General features: G+C 52.8%; 1 protein-coding gene across 1 annotated transcript; it reads right to left on the reverse strand.

Moving 5' to 3' along the window:
- Nucleotides 1-1465: 1465 nt before the first annotated feature.
- Nucleotides 1466-21048, reverse strand: LOC135978411 (maestro heat-like repeat-containing protein family member 7). The gene is made up of 11 exons (XM_065579357.1): nt 21016-21048; nt 17006-17169; nt 16761-16898; nt 15230-15344; nt 13225-13365; nt 10839-11015; nt 4978-5133; nt 3995-4096; nt 3624-3726; nt 3120-3179; nt 1466-2113 (listed from the first exon to the last, which is right to left on the reverse strand). The coding sequence occupies exons 1-11, from the start codon at nt 21046-21048 to the stop codon at nt 1929-1931; spliced, it is 1374 nt and encodes a 457-aa protein (XP_065435429.1). The 3' UTR covers nt 1466-1928.
- Nucleotides 21049-21125: the final 77 nt, after the last annotated feature.

The raw sequence follows: 21125 nt of genomic DNA on the forward strand, positions 1-21125 counted from the left end.
TCGGATGAAGATCGTCCGGTCCTCCCGACTTAGCACCATTAAGGCATTCGAGTTTTGTTTCTACCTCGGATACGGTAATCCCCCATTCTGTTTGCCCCTCTGTCACGGTGCTAGTATCCCTAATACCTTCATTGGCCTCATTAAACACCAATGCAAAATATTCATTGAGATATTGCGCCATGCCTAGATTATCTTTAATCTCCTCTCCGGCTATAGTCTTCAGCGGTCCTACTTCTTCCTTCCCCCCTCTATCTATCCCCATACACCCCATCTATCTATCTATCCCCATATACCACATTTATCTATCTATCTACATACTCCCCCTCTATCTATCTATCCCCATACACCCCATCTATCTATCTATCCCCATATACCACATTTATCTATCTATCTACATACTCCCCCTCTATCTATCTATCCCCATACACCCCATCTATCTATCTACACACTCCCCCTCTATCTATCTATGTATCTATCCGCATACACCCCATCTATCTATCTATCTACATACTCCCCCTCTATCTATCTATCTATCTATCTACATACTCCCCCTCTATCTATCTATCTATCTATCTATCTAGAGGGGGAGTATGTAGATTGATAGATAGATGGGGTGTATGCGGATAGATACATAGATAGATAGAGGGGGAGTGTGTAGATAGATAGATGGGGTGTATGGGGATAGATAGATAGATAGAGGGGGATGATGTAGCTAGATATGTGTATGGGGATAGATAAATAGATAGAGGGGGTGTATGGGGATAGATAGATGTGGTGTATGGAGATAGATAGATGTGGGGGTGTATGGGGGTAGATAGATAGATGTGGTGTATGTGGAGAGAGAAAGAGGGAGAGAGAGAACCCCATTGGCTTTAAGCCCTTTTACATTTTATGGGACTTTTCTGTAATCTCAGCTCCTTGAACTTTTTCGTGGTCCAAAGCAAACAACAACCGTGGAACCCATGTACACACAGAATGGTCGTGTAGGAAGTAGCCCAGGGAAGCCAAATCAGATTCAGCTGCGTCATTGACTACAAGCCGGCCAGTGTGTTGCAGTTGGATTTTCCCCGCTGACCCAGTGGCAGGCCACTCCGCTTCTATTAGGGCCCTGGGATGGGACGTAGGTGAGTGGGAGGGCCTGGGTTCCCCTACCCCCGGCAACCCAACGTCAGGAGTGGTAGCCTCCCCACCTGGTTGTCAGGAGGCCTGCATTGGTCTGGCTCCCACCTGAATCCGGATGCCAGACGGTTGTGCTGACTCTCCCACCAGAGAGATAACCTCCCCTAGACTGCCACAGCTCTGCTGGACTGTAGGTCAGAGCCCCCCTACTTGCTTGCTGCCCCACCCTGATCAGTGGCCAGGCAAATGGACCTTCTGTTGCTCTGCCTGCCTGCCTGTAGGCCACAGCCCCTTCTCAATTGCTGCCCTGCCCTGATTGAGGGCCCTGGGCAAACAGACTCTCTACCATTACTTGGCCTGACTGCAGGCTAGAACCATTAACACTGAGCTACTTTTCCCCTGAACCAAGGTACCCGGAAGTATCATAGCAAAGGGCGTGGTCTCCCGCCCGGACGGACGGGGAGGGAGCCGTGAACCCCTTACAGTCTCTCTTTCTACTCATTCATACTTTTTCTCTAAATATGTCAAAACACAGGCACACAACCTTCCCCCGGCCAAACACAGAAAAATAATACAAAATAAATTTTCAAAATGGCTGACGGCACCAAAAACATACACGACTGGAAATGGGGATGGAGGGCGGGACGTAAATGCTACACAGTGCATGGAAACCTATCAAAAAGTACATGGTGATGAAAGCTATCGAGCAGTTAACTACTCACATGGCTGCGCAGAGCAGGCGGCCAATGGGGAAGAAGCCATGATCTGGCACGAAGCTCCCAGGGAAGGGAGGCTGGCTTTTCCCAGAGCTAGGGCAGCTGGGCAGCTTCAATGACCGGGCTCTCCTTAGTGCACATTGTTCTTATCCTATGAAAGCATGTCCATAGGCTGCTGTGGGCTGGCGGGTGGTTCTTGAATGCCTCCAGGATGAAGATGGTCTGAGAAGCCAGGCTTTGGACCGAGGAGTTGCTGTCCTGCTGCAAGCCTTTGAGGTCTAAGATTGAAAGGAAGGAAATGGAGGTCAGAGCCACAGCGCTCTGGAGAGCCCCAGCAAACCAAGCCAGCGCTGTACCTCTCGGCCTGTGACAAGGAGGCAGCAGGCTGGGAGGCGGGAGGCAGGGGACTAGCAGGAACAACCAGCAACCTTCACTAAACATCCCTGCTGCCCTCCACAAATGAGGGAGCCTCCAGACACAGGCAAGAAGTCCCAATGAACCCCATTTACTCACTATTTCTAGGACTGCCCCATCCCTGCAGTATCTGAGCACCTCATCCCTGGCTGTATTTACCCTCCGCCTTCCCCCCAATGCACAGATGGGCACTTAGGTCCAGAGAGGGGGAGAGTCATAAAGGGGGCTTGGACATTGTTAGGCTATGCCTAACTTTAGGTGCCCTGCTGCCATCCAGGAAATACCGAGGAGGGAGCTCAGCCATTCTCTAGCTCTGGTTGGGAGGCCCAGCTGTGAACCTGCTCTGGGATTGAGAAGCCTGAGCTATATCACTCCCGCCCCCCGCCATTCGCCAACAGATGTGGAGATTCTGCTCTGCCCTGCGCTGCCCAGGGGTCCGGGCACGCAGCAAGGAGGTAGGTGACCGGACGTCACCTCTGCCTCATTTGGAGCAGTGGCTTCACCCCAGGCACCCCACGTGGAGGTGACTGCTCCAAACACTGGGCTAGTGAGTGCAAGAGGGGAGGCAGCACCCCACCTCGGCTGTGTTTGGGGGGGGGGCAATCATCTCTGAAGGCCAGCCAGCTCAGGCCCAGTTTGGGGATCTGCCAGGCCGCAGCTCTGAGGTCAGGGCTAAGTGCCTGGCACATGCCAACCAGCAGACACGACAGGGTGAGGGGGCAGCTGATCAGGGGTTTGGGGATCTACATTTTGCATCCCTTTGTGGCTCTCGCCCGAGATCATGTTGCTGGCGTCGGAGATTGAACCCAGCCCACGGCTCTGGGCCGTTCATCCCCCTAGCGCTCAGTGCTCAAAGCAGGTACCACCCACCGTTGCAGATGGCATCCAGCTTGTCCTGGCTCCTCTGGTCCAGCTGCCGGGCAGCGAGCCCTACACATACAAACAGCTCGTCACATCCCCGCATCCCCAGCGAGGGTGTCAAATGTCACCCTCCAAGCAACCCCTCGCTTCCCCCGCCCCTCACTGGCCAGGATGGTGCTCCCGAGTCCCCAGGGCAAAGGGTGAGTCCCCAGGGATGGTTACAGGGCTTGTTGCCAAAGGAGAGCACAGCACCTTGAGGGTTCACTACCAAGAGCCCATGGTGGGGTATGCGGGGGGGAATGGGGACTGCATGGGGAGCAATGGGGTTAGAGGGGGCCCATCAGCCGATCAGGGCAGTTTGGGGTGAGCTTGCTCCTGCGGACTTCTGACACCCTTGATCCTGCATTGGACAATCAGGAGCCCAAGGGTTACTTATCGCTGCTGGCAGGGACTGAGGAGAGCCTGGGACCAGATCCAGCCCCCCTGTTAAAGGGACCCCTGCTCTGTGGTTACCTATGAACCTGATGGCCGCTTGTCTAAGTGGAGTCTGTGGGTTCTCCAGAAAGGCCATGGTCTGGCACAGAAAGTTGTTGGCTCTCCCCTTGTAGCGCGTCAGCTAGGACCAGAACAAGGGAGCACAAGGTTATTAAAGGCCTTTCCGTCCCGCAGGCCGGGTTCCAGGTGTGTGGAGCGCATGTCCTGTTTTCACCCCTCTTTCCTGTGCCGGGGGGATCACGCAGAGGGACTACACCCAGGGCCAGGAGTGGTCCCAGGGCTGGGGCTCAGTGTGGGCACAGAGCTGGGCAATGGGGGGTGCCCTATCCACCGATTCCCCCGCTCCTACCACGAGGGCTGCGCAGTGAATGACCTGAGGGCTCCCTCACCAGGCAGTCACAGCTTTGCCAGGTATCCTTGCGCTGGATGAAGCCACCAAGCTGGTGCCACTTCAGGAATTCTGCCGCACTGCTGAGGGTGTCCCAACACACCTGCAAAACAAGTGGGGCCAGGGCGAGCCGGCCACGGTTACGGGAGCTGGAAGCCACTAGCCTCGTTACCCGGAGGCGGGGAGACCGTGCATGCTGAACGCTTCCCGGCCCCAGGTTGCTTGCGGAAGGGCGGTGGTGTGGCTAAGGCAATAGCTGGAGACCTGACTCAATTCCCAGCTCTCCCTGCAGGAACTCAGGCAAGTTGCTTAGGCCCAGGGCTGCAAAGGGATTTAGGTGCCTAATGCCTATGGGTGATCAATACTTTTGAGGCGCTAGGCCTCATGCTGTGCCTCAGTTCCCCACCTCATGGTGGGTAGGAGGGTGAATTCATTAGTGCTGGTGGCATTTGGCTCCCAAGTGATGGTGGCCATGAGCACTAGCATGTGCAGAGACACCTGGGGCGGGGGGAGGGGGGGCGGCTTGGGCATCTCATGTCTCGTACGGGCTGTACGGGCCGCTTGGCCAAGGGCACACTGGGTCCTGCGCACCAGCTGGAGACTGGGTAGCCCTGCTCCTGGTAGGGGCCATGGCCAGGGTTGTGCTCTTCCCACCAGCACAGCCAGGGAATGTGCGGAGGCCAGTGGCTGTAGGAGTGGTGAGGCGACCCCTCCCCCCACCCAATCTCTCAGCCTGGCTGCAGGGGGGGAGTGTTGGGCTCAGAGGATGCAGGGAAGACTCAGCAGTTGGGTGGGGCGCCATGGTCATGGCGCTACTGCACTCAACGTTCAAGTGATTTTGAACGCCTGACTGTCACAGCACTGAGCACCTGCCCTCTGTCAGCGAGACCCTTTAAAGAGGGGGTGTCACATGCTGCCCCCTCAAAACAAATTACTGGTCACTCTGTAACGGTATCCGCTGCAGGCTCCAGCTCGTGGCCTCACCTGGGACACGTTGGGACGCTCATCATGCACGAGGAGGAGCAGCGGGACCAGGCTCTGGAGCACATGCGCCTTCATCCGCCACCTGTCGAGCCCCCTTACAAGCTCCAGCAGGTGTTTAAAGAGGGTGATGGAGAGCACCCGGAGCCTGCTGGACACCTGCAAGAGACGACGTGGGGAGGAGACGCTGTGACAGTCATTCTCACCCAGCGGGGCGAGCGCTCACTGTGCCAGAGATGTCTGCCCTGCAGGGGGTATTGGTAACTCACCCCCAGCCATACAGCCACAGCTGGGGCCAGAGTCTCCTGGGCATAGCGCCATTGACGGCAATAGAGATGCAGATTTTCACCAGTTGAGGGGCTGGCCTGGTAACTTCTTGGCCAGGGAGAGCAGTAAGGTGGGGTGAGACTGCCCCTGGACTCTCACAGCCAGCTCTGGGCACACTGACATCAGCACACACCTGTGTCAGCCAAGGGGGAATGCTCAGGGCAGAGCAGCGCCAGGACAGGGGCGGCAGAGAGGGAGTGATGAGGAAAGATTCAAAGAGCGAAGGAGGGGGTGTCGTTTGTCCTCCCGCTTTGCGGGCCCAGCTCACACTGCTGTTGACCCACAGCGGCCCTCTAGCCAGGCCAAGGGGGCCAAGCGTGGGGGGCAAATTCCTACACTGGTGTTTGTTCAAGCCACGCACAGGGACCTGGGGTGGATTTAACCCAGGGCCAAGGAGTGGTAAATGTGCAGGAGTTCCCAGATAGGGGGCCTTGGAAGCCATGACTGGAAGCCACCCAGCCTCCAGGGGCTCGGAGTGGGCTGAGGGTTGCCCCACTCCTGTGCATGGGTTTCTTGTTAAATCAGAGCCAGCCCCGCTTGGTCACATGGTGCTGCTGGGCCCCCGCCCTGCATGGCTGCTGGCAGAGCTGAACCAGTCCAGTGACCAGGGAGGCTGGGCGAGCTGTGCCAAGCAGGGAGAACCAGGAGCAATAGCTGGATGCTGTAGGGAGGGGCCACTGCTTTCTGGGAGGTGAGGCTGAGGGGGCAGCCTGGGGACGGGGTGACTTGAGCTGTTCTGGGAGTGGCTGAACCTTTAAACGGTGACCCCAATCAGCAGTTACATGTCACCTCCGGGCACCAGGTTCTAGACAAGGCAGTTCTCTGCGTGACATCTGTTGTAAAAGTGTTCATAAGTTCACCTCACCTCAGTCCCTGGAAAAATCATGGAGCAGGTCCTCAAGGAATCAATTATGAAACACTTAGAGGAGAGGAAAGTGATCAGGAACAGTCAGCATGGATTCACCAAGGGGAAGTCGTGCCTGACTAACCTAATTGCCTTCTATGAGGAGATAACTGGCTCTGTGGATGAGGGGAAAGCAGTGGATGTGTTATTCCTGACTTTAGCAAAGCTTTTGATACGGTCTCCCACAGTATTCTTGCCGCCAAGTTAAAGAAGTATGGGCTGGATGAATGGACTGTAAGGTGGATAGAAAGCTGGCTAGATCGTCAGGCTCAAGGGATAGTGATCAATGGCTCCATGTCTAGTTGGCAGCCGGTTTCAAGCGGAGTGCCCTAAGGGTCGGTCCTGGGGCCAGTTTTGTTTAATATCTTTATTAATGATCTGGAGGATGGTGTGGACTGCACTCTCAGCAAGTTTGCAGATGACACTAAACTGGGAGGCGTGGTAGATACGCTGGAGGGTAGGGATCAGATACAGAGGGACCTAGACAGATTGGAGGATTGGGCCAAAAGAAACCTGATGAGGTTCAACAAGGACAAGTGCAGAGTCCTGCACTTAGGATGGAAGAATCCTATGCACTGCTACAGACTAGGGACCAAATGGCTAGGTAGCAGTTCTGCAGAAAAGGACCTAGGGGTCACAGTGGACGAGAAGCTGGATATGAGTCAACAGTGTGCTCTTGTTGCCAAGAAGGCTAATGGCATTTTGGGTTGTATAAGTAGGGGCATTGCCAGCAGATCGAGGGATGTGATCATTCCCCTTTATGCGACATTGGTGAGGCCTCATCTGGAGTACTGTGTCCAGTTTTGGGCCCCACACTACAAGAAGGATGTGGAAATATTGGAAAGAGTCCAGCGGAGGGCAACAAAAATGATTAGGGGTCTGGAGCACATGACTTATGAGGAGAGGCTGAGGGAACTGGGATTGTTTATTCTCCAGAAGAGAAGAATGAGGGGGGGGATTTGATAGCTGCTTTCAACTACCTGAAGGGGGGTTCCAAAGAGGATGGAGCTCGGCTGTTCTCAGTGGTGGCAGTTGACAGAACAAGGAGCAATGGTCTCAAATTGCAGTGGAGGAGGTCTAGGTTGGATATTAGGAAACACTATTTCACTAGGAGGGTGGTGAAGCACTGGAATGCTTTACCTAGGGATGTGGTGGAATCTCCTTCCTTGGAGGTTTTTAAGGCCCGGGTTGACAAAGCCCTGGCTGGGATGATTTAGTTGGGAATTGGTCCTGCTTTGAGCAGAGGGTTGGACTAGATGACCTCCTGAGGTCCCTTCCAATCCTGATATTCTATGATTCTATGATTCTTTTAGCCTGTTTATCTGATTTGGCTGCGCTCTTCCTGTCTGGCCACTTCGTAGTAGGTTCTTGGAACAGTAGTTCTGAGTTGTCTTTCCATGAGGAGTTGTGCTAGACTAGATGCAGGAGCTGCTGTTGGTGTTGATCTGTAATTCAGAGGAGCAAGGAATGGATCTTCCTGCTGTCAGATGTTTTTGGCTGTCTGCGCAGCTCTCTCAGCCTCTCCATTCGCTTGTGAGTAATTTGGGCTGCCAGTGATATGAGCAAAATCATATTTCATTCAGACTGACTTAAATTCTGCTGCAGTGAATTGTGGGACATTGTCCATCACTAGTTGTTCTGGATACAGAAATGAGCAAACGTACACTTCAGTTTCTCAATAACACTGCAACATGTTATGTCTTTCAAGTACATTATTTCTATATAGCTGGAAAAGTAGTCCACAATGACCTGGCAATGATGTCCTCTGAATTCACAAAAATCTGCAGCTAGTCTTTCCCAGTTCTCTCTCTTGTAGAGGTGGTTGTTCACTGGTTCAGCATTGCCTCTTAAGTTGATTTGGACTAGATCACCTTTCAAAAGCCCAATAGCATCAGATCCTCAAGTTCTTCCATCTTTCTCACTAGGCCCATCATGGCTGCTACACTGCAGCTGAGAAGGTTGTTGGTCTTTGATCTCATACACACGGAACGCAAAGCTTTTGTCTTTGTAAATTGGTTCGGTGCCCATGCAGTTCAAAATCCCTTGAGGGAGGGTCAGAGCTGTGTGACATCAGCTCTCGAGTCAACTTTAAAGTCAATAGTCTTGCTTTGAATATTCAATGTCACTCTCCAGGCGGGCGCCATGTCATCACAAGTGATAGATCCCAGAATCAATGGGTCTTGATTGTCTGCAATATGAGTCAACTCCCTGACTGCTTCAGTGCAACGAACAGCTGCAAAATGTCCATATTTCAGGCATTTATTACAGCATGAGCCTCTGGCTGGACATGTATCATCCCTTGGGATATGACTTTTCCACACCTTGTGCATGTAGACTGGCATTTGTCCCTCTTAGCCTGCGAATTCTCTCTCCTTACCTCAGGGATTTTATGAGAAAGACTTTTAACACTTAAGTGTCTGTTTGTAGCTTTTAAGCTAGTTGCAGGTTTTTCAATTTGCTTTTGCCTGTTGTTTGACTAATTCTGACTCTTGCTAGCTGTATAGCTGTGGGTAGAGTTAAATCTCTCTTCGGCGGTAGCTACTGTGAAAGGTTTTTAGCAGTGTTGTTATAGCTGTGACAGTCCCAGGATATTAGAGGTAGGTGAGGGAATATCATTTAGACCTCACCTGGCTTGTCTCTATGAAAGGTTTTTATCTTTTAACCCAATAACCAGCCTGTTTCTGAAATGTTCATGTTTTACATTCCCCAAATCACAGTTTTCAGCCAGGGGATGCAGAGGTCTTCTAAAACTTTCAACATTTTCCCCTGGTTCTTGAATTCTTTGCTGAAAACATGCTCTTTAATAAACCACATTTCCCTTGGTTATAAAGTGTGCATCAATCTTAACCACAACCCTTGCATAGTTGTCTTTGTGATGGTCTTCAGTAAAGTCAAAGGAGGTAAAGATATGCTCTGCGTGCTTCTCCATAGCCTACATTAAAGTCAATACCTGTATATCCCCAGTTCCTTTGTGCAGCTTGTTTGCAATGCAAAATCGTGCCAAACATTGTTTCCAGTCTGTCCATTGTGAAGGGTTATGAAAGGTGACGTTCTCTGGGGAATCAGAGTGGGGCATGTTGATGAGGTCCTGCAAACTTCGTTGCTGTTCCTTCCGTCTGCAACCTGTGTTGCTGTTTTCCTTTGGTTTCTGTTCTTAGTTTACTCCTGACACCATATCATGTTCTGCACCAGATATGTACTGCCTACAGAGCTTGTTTACACACACCAGATGGACAGTGCTTAATTTGTAATGAAAGAGGTGCTGGGGCTCAAGCAATTTTTTTACAATCATAACTGATGCAGCAAGCCCAGAGGTGCCAGGGCTAAGCCCTGGCAAAAGTTGAGCACTGCAGATGGGTTCATCATAAGAACCGTTAATGCTCTGCTGGATACAGCTGAGGTTCATTGAAATAAGGTATTTTACAGAGCATCACCTAGTAGTCGAACAGTATCATACAGGGTAACATGCCATTACACAGGTAGCCTGGCTTGTTTGCTAGACTCCATCCCATGTTAATCTTACTAGCCAGCTGCTCCTGCCCCCGGTGTCAGCTCAGAGCAGCCGGGCAGGCTCTGCACAAAACTTATGGGAGCGGTCTGGGGGCATCAGAGCTGCACTGCAGTGGGCATAGGCAGATGTTGAATTGGCACCTCGCTGGTCTTCCCTCCAGTTGTTGAGGCCTATTTGCCTTTCCCTGGTGATGGGCGTTGTGTTCATTAACGCTATTTGGATTTAACACCCCCCCCCATAAAGAACCTGTTCTGTTCCCCCCGGGCCCGAGAGGGGTTTGGTTTAAAGGGCTCGCACCAGGGCGAGATCCTGCAGCTGGGGTCCAGGAGACCCTGGGAACAGCTTGAGCCGGGCCTGTGCCACTACTAAATAAAGAGCGGCAGGGTCCCAGCAAAGTTCGGCAGGGCTGAGGGTAGTATTTAGTGTTGTGAAAGCTGGGGAGGTGGGTGGACGCTCCAGGAGCCCCCACTGGGGGTTACCCCTAGAAGGCAGTAATGGATGGGCCCCTTTCTCCTGCCCACTTGCTGGATCTCACCATCCAGTGGGGGACTGGACATCAGTCTGGTGAACGTGTCGGCGGGGGCTAGTTTGTGGTTATGAAAGGCCTGGGGAGAACTAGGCCCTCCTTTGACGCTGCGCTGCCATGAGAACGAAGGGGAGAGGAAAGGGTGGTAGCTGCAGAACCTACAAATGGAGCCGTTTCCTTATGGAGCTCCCAGGCCAGCTGTGGGATTCCTGGCCAGGGAGAGGAGGGGCAGGATTTTCACCAGGGTACCATCACTTGTCACCCTGGAAGCCAGCAAGAGCATTGCAGCACCCTGTGCTGCAGAGGCCCCCTCACTGCATGCAGACTCAGGAATGCATGTCCTTCCACAAGGGGAGCCTTGTCCCCAGGCTGCCCTGATCTTTGTCAGCAGGCCTGCAGGACACAAGGGTTCCCATCCTTTCTGCCATACGCTCTGAAGGAGAGTGAGGTAGCAGAGGAAGGCGGGAATGGGCTCACATCATTTACAACAATCCTTTTTCTGGCTAGGACCATACACAGGCCCTGCTAGCCCACCCGCCAGCCCCCATTCACAGGTCCGCAGTTTGAACGGTCTCCTATGGGCCACCAGGCCTTACATCATCAATGAAAGGCAGGAGTTTCTCAGCCACTTGCACAGCCGCGCGGCTGGCGCTCTGCCTGTCCATGCTGGCAAGGATGTTTTTCAGCACGGTGATGGCCTCGGCGATGATGTCCCTGTCTACCTCCTGTAGTTGCTCCAGGACCTCTGGCAGCAGACGCTGGAGTTTCCCCACCTGCGTGAAATGAGGAGCTGCTTTACAAAACACCCTCCAGTGACCCACAAGCCATTTCCAAAACAACGTCCACCTCCCCTGCAGATAGAAGCATGGGAACTAAGGGGGTGCTGCAGCACTCCCAGGTTTTACACGGGGCTCTGCTCCTGGCCCCGCTCACAGGGTCCCAGCTGCCAGCCCTGCACCAACCCCCATCTGTGGCCCCAGCCTCGGTCCCCTTGCTCCATCCACCTCCCCCGCCCCCGGCTCCTGGAGCCATGGCCCTGCTCCTGAGCCCAGCTCTAGGGGTGGCAGGGGGTGTGGGCAGGGGTAAGGTGGGGTGCAGCACCTCCACTATAAAAAGTCTTCCAGCGCCCCTGCCTCCAGGTGACATGTTAGAACCTCAAAGCCTTTGCACAGCCAGCTAGGATCACGGGCAGCAGGCCCGGCTACCTGCAATATAAGCAGCTGCTTCCTTGTACCCCAGATCTCAGGGGATGGTATTTATTAGCGGGTATCATCTGTGGAAAGTTCTCTGCACAACACATTGACCCCAAATAAATCAAGTCTATTATTGTTATAGGGGTTCAAATAGCACCTCGAGGGCCTATCTGCAATCAGGGCTTGTGCTGGGGGATTTCCAGGCACAGTAAGAGACGTCCCCTGCCCTAGAGCTTACAGGCTAGGCACACAAAGGAAGGATTTCTATCCCCATTGTACAGACATGGAACTCAGGCACAGAGAGGCTACGTGACTCGCCCATGGTCACCCAGAGAGTCTGGAAGAGCCAGGAACCGAACCTGGGTTCTCCCGAGTCCCTGTCCTTACAGCCCAGCCTAGAGGAGGGAGCCAATTTTGCACACGAGTTCTAGGGTTGGTCTGTTACTAAAAGCCAGATTCAATCATTTCTGTATTTGGTTTTTGAACCTTTCAAAGACAGCCCCACAAAACATTTTTGGAGAGGGTCCAGAGAAGAGCTTGAGAACATGACCTATGAAGGAAGGCTGAAAGAATTGTGTTTGTTTAGTTTGAAAAAGAGAAGACTGAGAGGGGACATGATAGCAGTTTTCAGGTATCTAAAAGGGTGTCATAAGGAGGAGGGAGAAAACTTGTTCACCTTAGTCTCTAAGGATAGAACAAGAAGCAATGGGCTTAAACTGCAGCAAGGGAGGTTTAGGTTGGACATTAGGAAAAAATTCCTAACTGTCAGGGTGGTTAAACACTGGAATAAATTGCCTAGGGAGGTTGTGGAATCTCCATCTCTGGAGGTATTTAAGAGTAGGTTAGATAACTGTCTATCAGGGATGGTGTAGACAGTATTTGGTCCTGCCATGAGGGCAGGGGACTGGACTCGATGACTTCTCGAGGTCCCTTCCAGTCCTAGAATCTATGAATCTATGAAAATCTCAACCGGCATCAGGGAAAAAATGTGTGAAATACAGGCTAACCGGTTCCGGAAGAAAAAATGAACCACAAGCAAGTGAAAAGCAGGCTGAGGCGCATGGAACGATGGGAATGGTGTATGACAAAGAATTACAGTCACGCCCTCTCCATGTCTGATCGAATCGTAGTCCGGGTTTAATAAACCGGACTGACCCGCTATTCTCAGGGTAAGTAAATTATCATTAGTGAGAGTTGCCTTCAGATTGTCTCCTCTTTACCAGGCTGCCAGATCTGTGTATTTAAGCCCCAAGGGTTTTCTCTGCTTTCACTATACTGTGTGTATCAAACTTGTTATGAGATCTTAGCAGCAAAAGGCCCCTGTAGAGCTCTTCAGAGGAGCAAGTGCTGCGGGACAGAGCTGTGACATCAACAGTTAAAACCTATGAGGCTTTAAAAGGGGATTTGTAGGAAAAAATGGTTCCTAATTGAAGCGAAATGGCTCTGTCTGGGCGTCCCTGATCACTGGTGTCGCCAGCATTCCCTGGGGTCTAGAGTCCACAGCTCTGCTGCTAATCTAGTGCTAGGGTTCTTTGGATCACAGAGACCCCAGACACAATCAGGCCCGGCAGTGCCAGGTACTGCACACACCCAGAGACACACTCCGCAGGAGCCAGGCTTGGAGACTTGCCCAAGGTCACCAAGCAGGTCAGTGACAGAGCCAGGAATAGAAGCCAGGGCTCCTGACTCGAGGCCAGGGCCATGTCCCCATGGAAGGTTTCAATGACCCCAGCCCTGCAGCAGCTCCCTGCGGTTCTGGGTTTATCCCCCAGCCCTCCTCCCCTCTCACCTTCTCTGGGCACAGGGACAGGTTCAGGAGGCCTTTGAGCGCCAGCCAGCGCACCACAGTGTTGGGGTCTCTCAGCTGCCCACTCAACTGGTCCAGGATGGCGTCTTCCTGCTTATTGCCAAGGTCAGGGCACTGGAGGAGCTAACACACCAACAGAGAAACAAGCTAGAGAACGGGGCTGGACCCTCACGACTCATCTCTGCCAAGGGGCCCTTAGCTCCACCTGCCACGGGCACAGCCTGCGCTGTACGCCGGGCACCGCGATTGGTCACCGTGTGTGCCCCACTGAAACGCTGCTAGCGCAACGGGCCCTCGAGGCTCCAGCCGAGATCAAGGCCTACCCTGCTCCCTCACTAAGGCTCAGCTGCATGCGGAGCAGGGAGGGAGGGGGCTGCAGCCTTGTGTTCCAAAGGGCCGCCCGGTCTACGGGGGGCAGGTGAATTGGCCGTGGATGGGCCCGGCCTGCGCATGGCATACGGACGTCAGAGGGGGCTTCAGGGCCGAGGTCACACAAGGGACCATTCTATGGAGCTGAGCCTTGGGGAACAAGAGACACCCGACCCTGGGCTTTGCTTCAGCCCCGCAACACCAGCTGGGGCCGGTAACAATGTCCAGAGTCAGTGACTCCACCCCTAGGGCTTTAGGAGCTTTCCCTGCCCCTGGTCACCCACCCACCCCCAGAGCCACCTACTCCTCTCCTGGCCATAGGCATGGGCGGCGAGTTCTATGGGCCCCCGGTGCCTGGGCACCATGGGCCTCAGCCCCGCCTTCTGCCCCCACGTCTCCCGGGCCATTTAAAAGAGCCCGGGGCCCCCACTTACCACCCGCAGTGCAGCGGAGCTGAGCGGCTTCCTGCCTGCTTGCTCCACATGGCTGCCGGCCCCTCCCTGCGGCCCCTGAGTGGGGTGGGTCTGTGTCCCACTGTCACGGAGTGTGGGGGAGTCAGGGCCCCGCACCCCCCACTTCCTGTGATTCACCGTGACTCTCACCAGCCAGTAAAACAGAAGGTTTATTAGATGACAGGAACACAGTCCCAAGCAGGGCTTGTAAGTACAACCAGGACCCCTTCAGCCAGGTCCCTCTGGGGGGCAAGGATCTTAGACCCCAGACTTGGGGTTCCCTGCCTCTTCCCACCCAGCCCAAAACTGAAACCAAAACCCCTCCTGCAGGCTCTCTCCTCCTCCTTCTCTCCCCCTCTCCCTTTGTCCAGTTTCCAGGGCAAAGGTGTCGACTTGCCCCACCCCCCTTCCTGGCTCAGGTTAACAGGCTCAGGTACTGTCCCTCACCTAAAGTCATCCCCTGCTCTCCCATCCCCCATGCAGACAGTCCAGTAAAACTAACCGACATATCCAGGTCAATCCACCCCGCTCCCTACTGCGTCACACCCACCCCAAGCGCCCCTGCAGCCAGTAGGAAGCTGCGCGGGCAGTGCCTGGGGGTAGCAGCACACGGAGGCCCCCAGGCCCGCCCTGCCTAGGAGCCCCAGGTAAGCGCCGCACCCTCCCAACTCCTCCCAGAGCCTGCACCCCCACCCCTTTCCCACACCCCACTCCGGCCCCCAAACTCCCTCCCAGAGCCTGTACCCCCTCCCTCCACACCCCCTCCTGCCCCCAAACTCCTCCCAGAGCCTGCACCCCTCACCCCTTCCTGCACCCCCACCTTCTGCCCCAGCCTGGAGCCTGCACCCAGCACCCAAACTCCATCCCAGAGCCTGCACCGCAGGCCCCTTCCCCCACCCAAACTCCCTCCCAGGGCCCAACCTCTCACCCCTCCTGCACCCCAATCCCCTACCCCAGCCCAGTGCCTGTACCCCAGACCTCCTCCCCCCGCCCAAACTCCCTCCCAGAGACTTAGACAGGTGGGAGGCAGTTTGGAGGGGCGGGCTCTGCTGGTCACCACCAACATTTCTACAAACCTGCCGCCCCTGGCCATAGGTCAGCCCCATGCCACAGTCACCGCTGGGCTAGGGCTGTTCTCACGACCCTCACCCGCCGGTGAGGCTCACCTGAATGAAGAACGCCATGGCCGGGATGTACCGCCTATCATCCCTGCAGTTGAGGATGGCCATCAGCTCCTGGAAAATCCAGCAACGCTCCTGGAAACTGACCGAAACCATGGCCCTGGCATGGGAAACACAAACACCACATCATTGAGGTGGGCAAGGACTGGTTCTCCATTTACAAATCTAACCAGACCAGTGCCACAGGACAGGGGATCCCGGGTGACTAGTCACGTGCAGCTGGCATGGACAAGTTCCTGCTGGCTTAAAATGCCCAGCAGCCTAACTGCTAGAGACCCAGACCCTTAATCACTCTACAGGGAGCCCTTCCACGAGGCCAGCTCCGAGCACGCAGCGCTGGGCTGTGTGACCAAGTGGGACCGTTCTTAATGTCTCCTCTGAATACTGTGTGGGTGCCTCAGTTTCCCCTATGCATTTCTTAAGTCTCCAGTGTGCATAAATGGCTGACAATCTGTCTCCTAGCAACAAATGGCCAGGGCCCTTCCCCCCTTGCAAGGGGATAGCTAAAGGTGAACAAAGATCAGGTGACCTCCTGGCCCAGGAAAGAGACAAAGGCCAGAAAGGAGGGGCTGGAGGGGGGTTTCAGCTGGGAGCTGGCTGGGGACGGGAAGTGAGTGCGGACGGAGTTGTCTGCCTCGCTGGGCCCCAGAATGGACCCGGCTGAGGGGTCCCGTTTGCTGTAACCTACAAGCTCTGTTTTAGACTGTGTTCCTGTCATCTAATAAACCTCTGTTTTACTGGCTGGCTAAGAGTCACGTCTGACTGCGAAGTGGGGGTGCGTGCAGGATCCTCTGGCTTCCTCAGGACCCCACTTGGGGGGACTCGCTGTGGGAAGCGCACGGAGGGGCATATGCTGAATGCTCCAAGGAGAGACCCAGGAAGGTGAAGCCGTGTGAGCTTCTTGCCCTGAAGACAGTCTGCTCCGAGGGAGAGGAGGCTCCCCAAAGTCCTGACTGGCTTTGTGGGGAGCAGTTCCAGAGCATTGCCCAGGGACTCCGTGATAGGCTGCAAGAGAACTGCAGACAAAGAAGGGCGTCGGTGGGCTCGGTGGCCTTTCTCATGTGCCCAGATATTGGGTGATGAGAGACAGAAGGTGGGTTAGGGAATATCTTAGATTGGTCTAAGACAAGTGTTAGAGCTTTCTGTGTTAGCGTCTCTCTCTCACACACAGATGCTGGGCCAGCCAAAGATATTCCCTCCCCCACCTTGTCTCTCTCATGTGCTGGGCCTGACAGGGCTACACCAACGCTGCAGACAGACATGACGGAGGCTGTCTTTGCCCAGCCACGCCTGCCAGAGCCACGCAGGAAGCGGTTTACGCCAGGCAGCGCAGGGTGGAGAAGTAGCCGACTGACCCCTCGGCCAACGGCACAGAGGCTGTGGCCTCTTCCACACAGGCGATTGGGAGCCGCGTCTCACCCAGCGGGGAAGGCGATGTGGCCGTGTCCTGGGCCCAGGGACGGGAGATGCTACTGCGGTCAGTTCTGGGCAGCAGCCCCAGGGACAAGACACTCACCGGGCAAGCACCAAGACGCCTTTGTGGTGCATGTCGGCGTTCACGAGCATGCCCCAGCCACCCTGCTTGTGGATGAACGTGGTCTGGTCCCTGTAGCCAGCACATTGGAGCAAGGCTTGCATGGCATCCACCGCACACCTGCATGCAGAGCGAGCCTCTTGTTACTGAGCAAGCCCAGGCCAGGCCCTGCCGCGTGCCTGCGGGCGACGGTTCAGAACCGAGGTGGGGTGTCGGGCTGGTGGTACCTGACAGGGCTGAGGGGTGCGGGCGTGTCCTCCTGGTTATGCATGGACAGCTCCACTATGTATGTGATCTGGAATAGCAGGGCGATGGAGAGCTGAGGGAAGAGCTCCTTCACCTGCTGCCTGCAGTTCTGCTCCTTGAAGATCTCGTACAGGGCTCTGATGGCCTGCAGCCAAGAACAGGAGACAGATGTCACTGCAGGGCCTTCGCCCTTCCCACGCTCCCCCGAGGCACCTAGAGAGGAGGGGTGGGCTGGGGGCTAAGGCCTGGGATGCTGGATTCAATTCCTAGCCTGTGTGACCTTGGCTAGAACCACAGAAGGGACTTCGGCTCAGCGTTGCCATGCCTAGCTTCATGTGCCCTGCTGCCCAGTGGACTCACAGCCCTGAGTTAAGTGCCCAGGCTCCATATACGCTCCAGAGGGAGAGTCAGTTGGGCCAATTGTTAAAGAGGGTAAACGGGATGGCCTGGGTAATTTCAGGCCTGTCAGCCTGACATCGATCCCAGGCAAGATAATGGAGCGGCTGGTACAAGATTAAATTAATAAAGAATTAAAGAAGATAATTTAATTAATGCAAATCAACATGGGTGTATGGAAAATATTTCCAGCCAAGATAATTGCGATCTGTTTTTCGATGAGATTACAAGTTTGGTAGAGAAAGGAAATAGCATTGGCATAATGTATGTAGACTTCTGTAAGGCGCTTGAGTTGGCGCCGCACTCCAGTTTGATCGGAATCCTAGAAGGATACAAAAGTAACGTGGCACACATGAATTGGTTATAAACTGGCTGACAGGTCTCAAAATGTAATTGTAAACTGGGAATCAGCATTGCACTGGTGTGTTTCCAGTGTGGTCCCCGCAGGGATCGGGTCTTGGCCCTACGCGATTTAACATTTTTATCAATGACCTGGAAGAAAACATAAAATCATCACTGATAAAATTTGCAGCTGACACAAGAATTGGGTGAGTGGTAAATAATGAAGAGGACAAGTCACTGATACAGAGCGATCTGAATCGCTTGGTAAACTGGGGGGCAATCAAACAGTATGTGTTTTACTATGGCTCATTGTAAATGAATACATCTAGGAACAGGACGGGGGATTCTCTCCTGGGAAGCAGAGACTCTGAAAAGGGCCTGGGAGTCCTGGTGGATAATCAGCTGAACAGGAGCTCCCAGTGTGGCGCTGTGGCCAAAAGAGCTCATGTGATCCTGGGATAAATAAACAGAAGAATCTCGAGTGGGAGTATCTGGCACTGGTGTGACCCACTGCTGGGATCCTGGGTCCTGTTCCAGTGCCCACAATGCAAGAAGAATGTTGATAAATTGCAGAGGGTTCAGAGAAGAGTCGTGAGAATGATTAAAGGATTAGAAACCATGTCTTATAGTGATAGGGTGACCAGACAGCAAGTGTGAAAAATCAGGACGGGGGTTGGGGGGTAATAGGAGCCTATATAAGAAAAAGACCCTAAAATCAGGACTGTCCCTATAAAATCTGGTCACCCTACACAGTGAGAGACTCAAGAAGCTCGATCTATTCAGCTTAACAAAGAGAAGGTTGAGGGATGACTTGATTACTGTCTATAGGTATTTCCCTGGGGAACAAATATTTAGTAATTGGCTTTTCAGTCTAGCAGAGAAAGGTCTAACATGATCCAGTGGCTGGAAGTTGAAGGTAGACATTCAGATTGGAAATAAGGCATACACGTCACAGTGAGAGTAATTAATCATTGGAACAATTTACCCAGGGTGGTGATAGATTCTCCATCACTGACCATTTTTGAATCACGATGGGATGTTTTTCTTCAAAGACCTGCTCTAGGAATGATCTGGGGGCAGTTCTCTGGCCTGTGTCATGCAGGGGATCTGACTAGATGATCACAGAGGTCCCTTCTGGCCTTGAAATCTATGAAGCTAAGAGTGGGGAGCTGCCTAAACCAGCCAATAGGAAATGCTGAGGAGAGGGGTGTGGCCTAAGCCCCACCCCCAAAGGGAATTCGGTATCTATCTCTACTTGGGAACACTTAAATAGTCATTGGAGCAGAGTTTAGACCCCGGGTCTCCCAGTTGGGTGCCCTAACCACTCGGCTAGAGACAGTGGTGTAGTCCAAAATCGGAAGGTACTGGAATGCCACTAAAATATTGATTTTCATAAACATGAATTATACAAATTCACATTTTATTTGTCTACTGAATTTCTGGTACAGTAATACTTGGCTAAACCAGGCATGGCTGGAGACAGGCTGGCTGTCCAAAATAACAAGGTATTGGATTTTCTTTTTTTTAATTGTGTACACAGGGGTCGGCAACATTTGGCACGCGGCTCGCCAGGGTAAGCACCCTGGCAGGCCAGGCAAGTTTATTTACCTGCTGACGCAGCAGGTTCGGCCGATTGCGGCCCCCACTCGCTGCGGTTCGCCATCCCGGGCCAATGGGGGCGGCGAGAAACCGCGGCCAGCACATCCCTCGCCCGCGCCGCGTCAGCAGGTAAATAAACTGGCCTGGCCCGCCAGGGTGCTTACCCTGGCGAGCCGCGTGCCAAACGTTGCCGACCCCTGGTATACGCGCGCGCACACACACACACACACACACACACACACACACACACACCTATAGTAGCTATTCAATTCATTTTAACTGTTGAAATCATTATGCTGAAATGCCATTAATGTGTACACAACACACTATGTAAAAGATCTAAATCTAGACAGTACAGTGAGAAAAACCCAATGAATGCGTAGCACGTTTTCTTTTTACTTTAGCCTATAGGCTAATGAAAATACAAAATAAATCATGCTGCTGCACTATAGACATTACTCTATCTGGCGGAAATAATAAAAGTTTATTTTAAATTGAAACTAGCTAGTAGGTTACACAAGTAACACAAAATACATCAAGGCATAACAGGGGCTGAAGTAGCAAAGGCCTGCTGTAATGCATTTATCTAATTTCTACAAGTATTTCCACAAAGTGTCTTTCTCCATCTTGTAATTTATGTGTCTGTGAATCAGAGGGAGAACAAGGATGTCTGAGCCAAGTTCTGGCACAGCTGAGAGGATGCCACATGGAACATGAAGGGCCACGGAGCTTGCTAAACATGAGCAATGACATATGCGGAATAAGCCGCTTGCTACATTTGCCATTCACAATCATAGTCATGTGGCTAAATCCACGCTCACACTCAGCCGTGCTGCATGAAATCACACACGTGGAGCTGAACAGAGGTTTCAGCTGACCAGTATAGTCAAGAAAGTCACGCTAGGCATTGACTATTCCAAATCGGTTGCACAGCTGCCCTACCTCCTTTTCACTTTATCTAAGAATAATGGGTCACTACAAAAAGTAATTTTCCCTCTGCTGATACTCACACCTTCTTCTTGTTCTTTCTTGGTTTCAGGTGACCGGCAGTAAAGCGTATACAGTTTGTCAAAGAATTCCAAGTGATTTACAGCTCTTACTTCACTTAACGTTTCAGCAGCTGCCAAATCCAACCTGTGATTCACACACTACCTCGCTAGAACATTTGGGTACTTCTTCACAATACAGCTCGCTACGCCAGAGTTCTTCCGAAGCATAACACTAGCACCACCACTCGCAAATACTACAAGAGTAATTGTAATCAGAATTCGATTTATTGAGGCATTTCAGCTCACAATCTACAGTGCCTGAAGCCGTCTGACGTGGAAGTGCAATCAGATCAAGAAACATGAAGTGAGGATAATCATCCTTCAAAGTGTCACATTTTAAATAGATTCTAACTGTTGATTCATTGCTCAGAGTAGTTGATTCATCAACAGACATGGCTATCTTTCCGTCACTGAGCGCACATTCGTCATTTGCAAGGCTTTCGGTGCATTGCAGATGAGATAGGGTCTAGCATGTCTGTAGCACTGAATTGTGAACACAGACCGATACCAATATCTACACCATGCAGTATGTGGAATTCAGTTAAATCGGGACGATCCGAGTAGGGTCTGCCATGTTTAGCAATGTAATATGCCATTCGCTTTACCTGCACAGTTGTGTCAAGTTCTGATTTTGTCATGTTAACCACTTCATCTTCAAAAGTTGAGGTTTCTGCTTCTGTTGAAAGCTGTAAAGCTACCTGCAGTTGAATCTTTG

The sequence above is a fragment of the Chrysemys picta genome, unplaced genomic scaffold, assembly GCF_011386835.1.
Source record: "Chrysemys picta bellii isolate R12L10 unplaced genomic scaffold, ASM1138683v2 scaf247, whole genome shotgun sequence".
NCBI classification, from domain to species: domain Eukaryota; kingdom Metazoa; phylum Chordata; order Testudines; family Emydidae; genus Chrysemys; species Chrysemys picta.